This window comes from Sebastes fasciatus, chromosome 1 (genome assembly GCF_043250625.1).
Source record: "Sebastes fasciatus isolate fSebFas1 chromosome 1, fSebFas1.pri, whole genome shotgun sequence".
Classification (NCBI taxonomy): domain Eukaryota; kingdom Metazoa; phylum Chordata; class Actinopteri; order Perciformes; family Sebastidae; genus Sebastes; species Sebastes fasciatus.
Window position 1 is genome coordinate 46,021,599 of NC_133795.1, and position 12,569 is coordinate 46,034,167.

General features: G+C 42.2%; 1 protein-coding gene across 8 annotated transcripts in view; it reads right to left on the reverse strand.

The window, feature by feature from the left end:
- Nucleotides 1–12,569, reverse strand: part of rnf123 (ring finger protein 123) — a 279,783-nt gene that overhangs the window by 129,109 nt on the left and 138,105 nt on the right. For 6 of the 8 annotated variants that reach the window (XM_074649864.1, XM_074649888.1, XM_074649882.1 and 3 more), the window contains 3 exons: nucleotides 11,992–12,123; nucleotides 11,263–11,338; nucleotides 9,999–10,083 (listed from right to left, as the gene is read on the reverse strand). In XM_074649864.1, coding sequence (XP_074505965.1) covers nucleotides 9,999–10,083; nucleotides 11,263–11,338; nucleotides 11,992–12,123 — 293 coding nt within the window. The other 2 variants (XM_074649897.1, XM_074649913.1) reach the window with 2 other exon arrangements.

Consider the following 12,569-nt stretch of genomic DNA (forward strand, 5'->3'; position numbering starts at 1 on the left):
TTTCCATTCACATATCTGGAGGTCAGAGGTCAAGGGACCCCTTTGAAAATGGCCGTGACAGTTTCCTCGCCAAAATTGAACGTATGTTTGGAGGATTATTTAACCTCCTTCGCGACAAGCTAGTATGACATGGTTGGTACCGATGGAATTCTTAGGTTTTCTAGTTTCATAGGATATCAGTATCTTCAATCTAGCTTTAAAACTGAGCCGCTACAACCTAAAAATTGCAAGTTGAGTTAATGCGTTAGAGAAATTATTGGCGTTAAAACAAATTTCAGTAACGCGTTACTATTGGGTTAACTTTGACAGCCCTGATAAATAAGTAAGTAAGTAAGTAAATAGTTATAATAGTATGCAAATTTAGAATATTTTTATTGTTTAACACAGGACATTTTGGTAGAAACATTGAATATGACAATAGAATAGAAATCATTTTGTTTTACTTTTGTGCGGCTGTTTGTAGGCGGACGTTTTACTGGCGTTCGGTAGTCGCTTTCAGTCCAAAATGGCGGAAGCGTAGCTCTGCTGCTGGGCACTGATGTTGTAATGGAACAAACAAATTACTTTCACTTCTTATTAATATACGTTCTTTGTTTCACATGTCGACACCATGCAGAGCGACTGCAGGCTGAATCTGTAACCGGTGCTGTGGTTGAAGGGTTAATGGCAGACAGCTCTGCTGGGCAATTAACCAATCACTAACTTTCCCCTGTTCATGCATAATGTGCTGCAATTACTGGCAGAGAAAATGAAATAATATCTAAGACATTATGTTTCTATGCAAATATAAAATCTATTTCTCATTTTATCATATTTCTATCGTTCTAATATCTGTGCAGATATTCTGACACAACTCAACACCCCAAGTCTAAAACTAGAAAGGTAGACTTTAAAAGAACAGCCCGACACCTCTTTCTCTCTGAGTCAGTTGTTCAGATTGATTCTACTCTCATGTCTGTACAGCAGCTGGTTAGCTTAGCTTAGCATAAAGACTGGAAACAGGGGGAAACAGCTAGCCTGGCTCTGTTCAAAGGGAACAAAATCCGTCTACCAGCTCCTCTAAAGCTCCCTGATTAACATGTTTGTGTCTCTTTGTTTGAATCGCGTAAAAGGCAAGGCATGGATGATAAATATGGAACAATGTGAACCACTCAGGCCCCATTTACATTTATTATTTCAAATGTCTGGTTTCCAGATCAAATCCAAATTAGATTTAAGTGAGCCACATACATGTGTCTCTGTAGGTCAGATCATACATCAGATTATAATACGACTGTGTTATCTCAGCTACATGTAAATGTAAAAAAGTGAATTGTTGTTTTTACATATCTAACTCGCAGCAAGAAAGAGAAAAAGTGGATTTTTTTGGCATTTTGCCTTTAATTGAGAGAGGACAGTGTAGAAACATGCAACAAAGGTCCCAAGGCTAGAATAATGGTATACTGGTTACAGTACACGACATGTGCTGTAACCAATCGACCAAGGTGCTCCAGAAGAAGAGGATTTCACTTAATGACAAACTTTTGCTTTGATGCTACTAATCCATTCAAGCCAATATTTACATCAGGGCAGGAACTAATCATTATTTTAATTACCGTTTGGTCTCAAGTAATCATTTAATCATTTAGTGAATCGGTGAATTGAAAACAGTGAAAAAAATGCCAAATATGACATCATCAAATTGCTTGTTTTGTCTGAATAACAGTCGAAAACATAACATGACATAACATTATATAATATAACAATATAATACAGACTGGGCTAGGCGAGCGGAAGAAGTGACAACATGAAACTAAAGATTGTGAGTAAATATGAGTGTGTATACCAACATTAAATGCAGTTACAGTATATTATCATTCATTACATGGGTTGTCTGATAAAAGACAAAAACAAAACTGTGTTTGTTACATAAACATGTAGATGAATTAAAAAAGCAGAGAAAAGTAGGATGACAGAAAGAGGTCATGAGGCAGAGAAACAAATGAGGATAGAAGAGGTGAGACACAACAGGATGGAAGGAAGTTTAACTTCACGCCGCATGTGTGTGAACTCAGGGGACTAATTAGACCAGGATTTAACTCAAACTCTCAAAATACTGCTCACAGACCTAAGGCCTGTACTACGAAGAGAGTTCAACATCTCCAGGGTATCTTCTCCTTATCTGGCTTCACTAGCCCTAACAAACGAGATCCCGCTAAGCGGTCCTACGAAGCTGGTTATCAACTCAGTAAGTCAACCCAGGGTTTCTCAGTCTGGCTGTAAGCACGTTCACATGAACGGGGAGGTGTTTGCAGCATCTGACCAATCACAGACATGGACAAGTCTACTGTCAGCAGAGCGGCACATTTTACAAAGGAAGAGTAGACTATATTACACAAATACGAGGAAGTTAAACACATAATCCAGATTAAAAGTAACACAGTTGAAGCTGCCAAATGCACGAAGAACAGCTGGCAAAAGTCAAAGTCAGATATACTCGTCTAGATATAAATAGCATTACTATATGTAATTGATGAATGGATTACATCTCATTATGTCCATTAATTATGATGCGGCGTGTTTGACTATTTCAACCTTCTTTCAACTGCGTCTCCGTCTCGGGCAGTTTCAAAAGAAACTCAAGACCAAGTAAAAAAATAAATATAAAAACATAATTCAAAGCAGTAAACACCCACAGCATACAGCCAGCTGTCCTTCCTGCATCTGTCAGTTTAAACTGTGTTGTTTTTAGCCTGAATTATGATTTAAACTTCTTCATATTTGTGTAATATTATCATACAATCACTGCACTGAGCTCTGATTGTTCAGTAGGAGGTGCTTTTATACGAGTTGATCTCTTATCTGGAACATAACCTGCTCCGGAACAGGTTAGCTGTTCAGCATCAGTTACCATGGTGATCTACCCCGGTAAGAAGTGATCCACCTTCGTAGGACGGAAAACCCTGAAGGGTTAACCCTGAAGTTACCTCGCTAACGCCAAATCCTGCTTCGTAGTACAGGCCCCTGGTGTCTCGCCTGCAGACTGTCTTTAACAAAAAAACATAAATATACAGTGAACACAAACACACACACACACACACACACACACCAACATGTCTGACCCAGATTTCTCTAAATACCCAGTTAGGAAACTAAAGCCCTTCAAAATCTCTGCTGAAAACTTTCCCAAACTCTAACTTTAAAATAGACCAATTATAAGACACCACGTCTTCCTTTTAAAGGGGAACAACGGACAATTAGAATAGGTTTTATATACAGTATATATTATATATACCTGTATGTACTGTATATGCATATATATGAATGGATATGTATATGTGTATATAAATATATACAGACGTGGACAAAATTGTTGGTACCCTTCCGTTAAAGAAAGAAAAACCCACAATGGTCACTGAAATAACTTAGTTTGTTTTTTAAAATGATTCTGTTGATCCACAATTCAAAAGCAATGTCTGATTTTCATTAGTTAATTTTCAGTAAATTTGTATTTATTATTACTTTTGTCAGTTTCAAGTTATTTCAGTGACCATTGTGGGTTTTTCTTTCTTTAAAGGAAGGGTACCAACAATTTTGTCCACGTCTGTACATCTACACATGTACATATATGTAAATATTGTGATGCCCCTCTGTGTTTGGATCCTCTGCTGGTATGCTTTCTCTCTTCAGGGCTGCAGACCTGATGAGGAGGCTAATCAGCAGTATGTAATTTGTGTGTAAGTGTGTAATCAGTGGAACTTGTCTCTGGTGCGTCGGCATCACGCGTCCAGAGTTTGTAAAGTGAGTTGTAAATTGCAGAAAGCGCTACAGGGAGACACTTTTGGACGGGTATTATGCTTCAAGTGAGTATAAGTTGTCAGTTCGGTGGTTTTATTTTTTGACACGATAGGTTGTGTGAGGAGTATTTGTTTTTTTTCTTGCCAAATCGCGCATTTATTGGTAATTGTGAGGCGCATCGCGGGTAAGTACAGGCTGTCCATTGCACGTTCAACTTTGTTTGTTCAGAGCTTCCACCCTGGTTAGGCTGTAGAACGGGTTCCCTTTGGAATCCGTTTGGAACTGGTAGTATGGTAGTGAACGTGGTTAGAGCGGTTGTCTCGGGGGCACATCCGTGGCTACGGAGGGGTCGCCGGTTCTCTGGTTGTCTCGCCGTCCCATCGGGCTATTTGTGCGTCAATACCCACCGCAAGTAGCTACCTGAAGACTAGGGAGGAGTTTAGCTAGTGTCTGGCTAGGCAGTTAGAGGGAATGGCTCTGATTTTGGTTTGTTAATGTGCATTTAGCTGTCTGTGCGCTCCTATGTTTGTGCGTAATTGTTTCTCTGTGCGTAAAAGTGTGTATTTTGTTCTCATTGAGTTAAGTCTGCTGGTTTGGGTATGGCGGGAGTTGAGGATTTTCTAAAAGCACCATCAAAGGACGTTTTGGAGCATTGTAGTCGAGAGCAGCTGTTGAAAATTGCGGAGCATTTTGAAATGGACGTTGGTGACACATGGATGAAAGAGAACATCCTGGTCCCTCCAAAGTGGCACGACCAACCACCTGCCTCATGGACTATTTTAGTCTATCTGTTCCTATGCTTTTGTTCGCCTAAAAATGTGGTGCTCCGTTACAAACGATGCTATCTTTCTAAGTTGTGTAACAGATCTAGATGGAAATACCTGGAAATAGAAGCTGAAATCCTGATCTCTTGTCTCATATTCATCTTTTGATGTCAAACCCAAATGTTTTCAGGTGCAGCCAAAATAAAGGAATTGGCCTCGCTGTTCCAATAGTTTCGAGGGGATATACAGTATATACATATATATACTGGAAAAACAAAGTTCGGAAACTTGTGTTTGGTGGATTATTTCTCTGTTGTTTCAATGCTAATTGGCATTGTATTTTACATCGTTGGAAAGCCTGTTTATTTACCTTCGCAATGATGTCCAACTTGTAAGGATCATGCATTTGTTGGATGAGCAGCACAGCTGATTATGTGGGTAGCGCCCAAGAAACATTTGCCAAAATGCTCTGCCAGTGGTAAACAGTGTATTCTCATAAGGCTACCAGGAAGCCTGCAATGACTGCCCTTCACTGTCAGGCCCGTTTGCGCTGGTGTCGACAACACAGACAATGGGACCTGAACTTGTGGGGGAATGTCATGTTCAGCGATGAGTCCAGGTTCTGTCTGTGAAAGTTGGATGGCAGGGTGAAAGTATGGAGACGACGCGGAGAACGCTATGCTGATTGTTGCACCGATGGAGTAACAGCTTTTGGTGGGGGCAGTGTCATGGTGTGGGGCCGCATCTCTCTCACTGGCAAAACAAGCCTTGTCATCATTGAAGGCCATCTCAATGCAGTGAGATATCGGGATGAGATTCTGCAGCCAGTGGCGATCCCATATCTCCACAATCTGGGACCTAACTTCATCCTCCAAGATGACAACACTCGCCCCCACAGAGCCAGGGTTATAACAGACTACCTCCACAATGAGGGAGTAGGGAGAATGGAACGCCAAGAGTCTAGACCTCAACCCAATTCAACACTTGTAGGATCAGCTTGGGCGTGCTGTACGTGTTAGAGTGACCAACACAACCACGCGGGCTGACCTGCAACGAATCCTGGTTGAGGAATGGAACGCCATCCCACAGCAACGTGTGACCAGGTTGGTGACCAGCATGAGGAGGAGGTGCCAGGCTGTTGTGGCTGCGTATGGATCTTCCACCGCTACTGAGGCTCCTGACGGTGTTTTAAAGGAATAAAGTGTAAAATTGTCAATATGTCTTGTTTGTTCCTTGTTACTGATAGAGAGTTCAATCATCCAATCCACCAAACAACTCAAAACAAGAATCAATACCAACATGAGAATACACTGTTTACCATTGACGGAGCATTTTGGCAAATTTTGTTTTGGGCGCTACCCACATAATCAGCTGTGCTGCTCATCCCACAAATGCATGATCCTTACAAGTTGGACATCATTGCGAAGGTAAATAAACAGGCTTTCCAACGATGTAAAATGCAATGCCAATTAGCATTGTAACAACAGAGAAATAATCAACCAAACACAAGTTTCCAAACTTTGTTTTTCCAGTTTATATATGTATATACTGTACGTCCTTGCAATAGGAGGGGGGTATATTTCTTGACCAAAATATAAATTTTACAGCACATAACCCCTAACCCCCACCCCCACTCCATAAAAAAATGGTGAATTGCAACAATGTAAAGCACTCAGGCAGCGTCTCATATCCGAATATAAGACACTTTCATTCACACTCAGTCCTATAAAATAACACAAACAGATGTTGTTAGACACGTTTCATCTCTGTCTATGTCTCTCTTCATCTGGCCTCATAATCATTAAACCTAGTGGCCCTCTTCTGATCTTTGGTTTATTCTCTACATCTTCCACTGCTGATATTTGGGACTCACGCTGACTGGCTGATAATTTGCTGTGAACCTGCAACTCAGAAAATCTGCTAGTGAGCAAACAGCTGAAGTGAACTCACTTCCTGTCACAGCTGCTTCATCGACTCGTGCAATACAGTGTGAAGGAGTCACTTGTTCATCTACCATCATTTCGAGTGTCTTCAGTTCAAATATGCAACTCAACTGTATAGGCCTACTACTTACTGTGTACTACTTCAGAGGAAAACACTGTAGTACTACTCCCGCCTGCACCCGCAAACATTCTGTCAATATCACAAAGTGATATTTGTGTTTTGGTAAAACAGCCCCCTCGCCGGCACATCAGTAACAGTTCAGGCAGAGAGTGGTGCTGCAGCACGGGACAAGGAGAGAGGCTTCCAAAACAGAAACCCACAAAATGATAATAAATTCAGAGGAAGTTCTGTGAGAAGTTGATGTAGCTGCTAAGACCAGGAAGACACCACAGTGACTGTACAAAGCGCTGTGTGGTGTCAAAGTGGGGTTTGTGAAGAGAATGTCACATTGGTGTATGACTAATTCCTTTCTGTCAATTTCACGTTACTGAGAAACACAGTAAAATAACAATTTAACCCGTGCTCTTTGCTGTATTATATGTTTGCCGTATTACAGGAGATGCATGGATAGATCCAGAAAAGATGGTGAATCCATTTTTATCGATACATTTGGTCGGTAATAAAAAGAAGCGCGTTGTTATTTTCCTTGTTTTTTTTAATGGAGTTCTGCTGATACAGACACCAGCTCAGAGTGGGACCGTGCTGGACTGTCTTCAGAGAAAAAGTACTTCATGGGTTCCCCAACAATACACCCGCCAAGTGAGAAGTAGTTTAGCATGGTATACCGACACTAGAAAAATTACATTTAAACATTTTCAATTAATACAAAAATAATTTTAAGTTCCATGTTCTGTCATCCATTATTCCATCACTTTTCCTGATGTTTTAGATTGTTGCCGTGGTAACGTTTCAGTATTGGTATCCAGATATTTAGGCAGCGTATCTTATCGAAGTCAGAACTTTGATATCGTGACAACACTAGTGAGAAGTAGATCAGATGAGATGTTCTCCAGATATGTAAAGGACATACAGAAAGACAGACAGCAATTTCTTGCTTTATAGTTAGATTATAAATTAAACATTGAGTTATTGGTACATTATCAAGCAAGGTAACAAAATATCAAAGTTTCTGATGTTCTATCGTGATCAATGATTATATCGTCCCCATGTGACTGATGCTGATCGCTCTGTGTTACTACTCTCCATGTCAGTGTACATTTGTATTAGTGGGTGTTTATATGTGTACTTTCCAGTAAAAGTTTACTCATACACAACATCCATCCTCAACAATAACAACAGAACCCAGCTGAGTAAATGAGAGGAATCAGTTCGTACCATCAGATGACAAAAGAGCAGCGGGTCAGACTATTACATTTACTCACATTCATTAATATGTGACTCGCTGCGTGACGTTACTCAGATATCAGCAATGAGGCTGGAAAACAAGGAGGAGCAACTCAAGCTGCTTAGCCGCAGCACATATTAACTAGCGGGGGATAATCAATCAATTTCCTGAAGCGGCGTCCGGAGAACATGGTGGAATACTTAAACAGGTGGAGGCTAATGACGGGAGCTGTAGATGAGATAACATGAGAGAAGAGAAGCAGAGTAGCCGGCGGAGGAAACAACAAAAAGCTTGCAGCTGATAAAACACAACAAACACGTCATTAAATGCCGTCAGTATGCAGCATACCGCTGAAACAATTACCAGGAGCTGCACTGATGTGTAAGTTGTGTGATAAGAGTGAGTTTTCTCCAAAGAGGAGCAGATAAGAGACTCTGTTCCAGTCTCAAGCTTGGGAAGGAGGTTAAATAACACTCCAAACTGATGCTGAATTTTGGTGAGGAAAAACTGGCTTGGCCATTTTCAAAGGGGTCCCTTGACCTCTGACCTCCAGATCAGTGAATGTAAATGGGTTCTATGGGTACCCACGAGTCTCCCCTTTACAGACATGCCCACTTTATGATAATCACATGCAGTATAAATGTGTTATTGTCTCCTATTCTAAAATGGTGTGTTTGAATATTTCTGCATACTTGGGTCCCTAAACAGTGTTGAATTCCATCAATTGGGTATCACTGTAAAGCTGAGACTCTGGTGGATCCAATGAGCCCAACTGTATTCATGTGTGATGATGTTAGTCCCCTGGAATTCCCCTGGTATTCTGGAGGGATTATTTTACAATTCATTTGAAATAATACATTAATGAATCAATTAATATTTATTTCTGATTGATGACTATAATAACTTGACACACAGTGCTGAGCAGCATCTCAAATTAATCTTCAGCTTTCAGATGATGTCCCCCTGTACCCCCCTAAAGACCCCCTGGACACCCTTAAAAAAGACTAAAACGGGTCTCTGTGGCTCTCGGAGGGTTAAATACTTGACAAACGTCCCTTAAAGGTACATTTTGAACAGAAAAAAAATTAGTGATAACTGTAGAAATATAATGTTTTTTCATTTTTTTATTTCTTCCTTTACTTCCATTTTTCTATAGTTTGTTCTATTTTATTGTTTGTGTCCTATTCTAATTCAAACATGTGTGCAATCCTGTATTGTATAATGACAATAATAAATCCTTAATCTCAACTATGAGTGGATGTATAATGACTAAATAAAAGACATGTATGCCTGATTGTGTTGTGTGTGTTCTGGCTATAATGAATGTGTGTGTGGTGCTGTTATAAACTCAGTTTGATCTCATTTCCTGTCTAACAGAGAGTCCTGCAGCCTTCAGATGTCAGAGCACTTTACGGTCTGAGATCAGAAAACCAAAGAGATTCAGTCGCAGGATCTGACTCCTGTCAGTCGGCACCAGCCGGAGCTTTTACCGTCTGCTAATTGAATTTCCTCCTTCAACACCCTGTGATACTCCCCTGTGTGGCCCTCATTATGTGCATGCATGTGTGTGTATGTGTGTGTGTATGTGTGTGTGTGTGTGTGTGTGTGTGTGTGTGTGTGTGTGTGTGTGTGTGTGTGTGTGTGAGAAAAATCCAGACTGGAAGTGTTAGTGTCAGTTTGAACTCTTTTCCACTACACAAACTCAAAGGGGAAACTGATTTTCAACCAGCTTTGTATCACTACAATGTGGGTAGCATGTATGTTCAACATCCTTCCACGCCGCCAGCTGTTCCAATCAGCCTCTGAGAGACGTATCAACAACAACATCGAAATAATACCAGATATTATCAAATACAATCAATTCATCTCATTTAAAGGAGCTATGCACAGCCAGTTTGTATCTGGCAGCGCTGCACGTCTCTATTTATTGAGACGATTCTCGAGTCCACTTGCACCTTCAGGACACCTTCAGGACACCTTCAGAACACCTGAATACACTCACAACAACCACCATCAGTCACAGAGAGCTTCACTGCTGCGACCAACCAACCGAGAAGATTCCTACTGTTCCCTCTGCAGGGAACCAGTCACACCCAGACAGAACCAACCCGGCACAGGTGCATTATGGGTAGTAAAACTCCAGTTCCAATAGAAAAAGGTTTCCTTACCCCTGTCTGTCTCCATCCACCAGGATCCGAACCAGGATGCCTGTAACAGCGACCAGGATCGGGTAATGGTCCACACTCTCAAGACCTGCAACACACACACACGCGCGCACGTATTGGTGCAGAGCTGATGGATCTTTATTAATTGATCTTTAGGCGGTTAGTTAGTAGGTTAGTTTCCAGGTGCTCTGATCTCCCCAACACATCATGGAGTCCTTATAATAATAATAAGATAATAACTTCCTCAGCAAGGAATCATCTCATCAGCTGTTTAAAGGGACTGTTTGTAACTTTTTAAGCGTATAAATGTAGCGGGTCGCCACACATGCGCGTTCGTATATGCGCGCTCGCGTGAGGCCGGAGCCTCGTCTCCGCTGCCTGCTTACCTTCACTCAGACAGAGCGCGCGTTCTCGCGTACTCGCGTACTCGCTCCACCTCTACTAGACGTGAACGCGCGCTCACTCCACACTGCAGAAGAGTTAGTTTAGCTCTGAGAATATCTAGTGAATGCACAGGGAACGTTTGTGCAGAAATAACTGCTCCAGACCAACAGAGGTTTCCCGTGTGAAGTGACGGGGCTCCTCCACGTGTTACGTTGTCATCTCGTTACCGACCGGGTGCCGGTATCTCCCTGCGGCTGCCGGTGTCTCCCTGCGGCTGCCGGCTGCGGTCGGGAGGCGTTAACGTAACTCGTTGAGGAGCCCCGCTGCCTGAGCCTACGCTGAGGCAGGAAAAGCCAACACTAGGATCAGCAGTGATTCATGCAGAGACCTTTGTCTGGTCAGCTAACATTACTGCCAATCAGCTGAAATATAGAGTGATATTGTGCTTTTAGCTGACGTGTGTCGCCTCACTGTTTTGAACGATGCTCGTTCATGTCTATTTAGAGTGAGCAAGTGCGAGCTCGACGCTGACTTTCGTTGATTTCAAGGCCACAGGTGTCGCTGTTAACAAGCATTTCTGAAAGTTACAAATAGTCCCTTTAATGGACTCACAGGTTAATCTGCTGACGGTGTTCACTGACTCATCTCTGCAGGTGTCTGTGCTTTTAGACTGGTTATTATGGGAAAATGGGAAAACACTGTATTTTACGAGTCCCTCACAAATATTACACAACTCATTAAACTCTAATAACTTGAAGAACTGTGTCTCCATTATCCCAAAGTAAAGTAAGTTGCATGATTCTGTTGAGGGAAATAAATATTCGAAACCTGTGAAATAAAGAGACACTAAAACATGCATGAATTTGTGTATGTGTGTGTGTACCTGGCAGTCTTAAGTTGACAACTCGATCGAACAGGTTCTTCTCTGCTGTCACTCTGTTTAACACCTGGTTCAACAGCTGCAGATGAACAGAAATACAGTATATGATGAATAGAAATCCATCCTCTATTACTTCTTTCTTTGCTGAACGCAGAAGCTTCAGTAAAGTCGGCACGTAGTCACATCCAGTTCATCGTCTCCTTCTCTGGGAAACTCCAACGCAGCAGCCAAAGTGTCCCCAAACCGGCCCGCCATCCGTCACCGTGAGCAAGAGGAGCCCACTGCCCTGTTCAGGAGCTTCACATCAGGGCTGTGTGTACAGCTGTGCACGAGACCACAGCTCCTAGGTTCACACCAACCATTCCACCATGAGAGGGTCAGTCAGTTCAGAGTGGCGGGGTGTCGCTGCAGGCTGACATCTTTTCTCAAACTGATACTAAAACATACAGATGACACTTTAGGAACCATCAGGATTTAGTGTGAATACTAAATCACTGAGGTTTGGAGGGAATGGAGCTGTAGGCAGTTTATCCTCCCTGGTTTCAGGTGATTCATGAATGAATCACAGAGTCCAGGTGTGAATTACCTGAGTACAGGTGTGAATTACCTGGGTCCAGGTGTGATCTCTCTGATCCAGGTGTGAATTACCTGAGTACAGGCTAGATCTATCTGAATCCAGGTGTGAATTATCCGAGTAGAGGTGTGAATTACCTGAATCCAGGTGTGAATTACCTGAGCGAGCCGTCTGAGGAGGAGCTCAGCAGAGGGACGGGACCAGTCCAGGAAGATCTCTGGAACCAAAGTGACGGTCATCTCCAGCACTCGCAGCAGACTGACAGACAGGTCGAAGCAGGTCGCACACACCTGCAACACAAGGTGAGACCAAGTGAGTGTGCGTGAAGCAGGTGAGCACACACACATCTTGTGAAGGGCTCATTGCGTGGGTGGAATATGGTTTCAAAAAAGTATAAAATGCAAGTGTCCTTCACAGATAATCCGATGCACACTGGAGGGTTAGTGCTGAATTAAACATGGCAATGTGGATTCATCAAGGTCACTGTCAGCAGCAGCTTGCACACCTACAGTATATTGTGTTACACTAACCAGTAGAGTGGGAGGGTGGTTCTCTATCAACATGCAATAGGGAGGAGAAAAAAGAGAGGGGGGGGTGGGTGAGTGGGGATAGAGAAGGGGAATTGGAAAGAAGTGAAGGAAAGAGAGAGGAGATGAGGGCAGGGGTAAACCTAAATGATTAAAACAAAGATAGATATGATATAATGTGACCTAATACTTTCCTTATGTACATATGA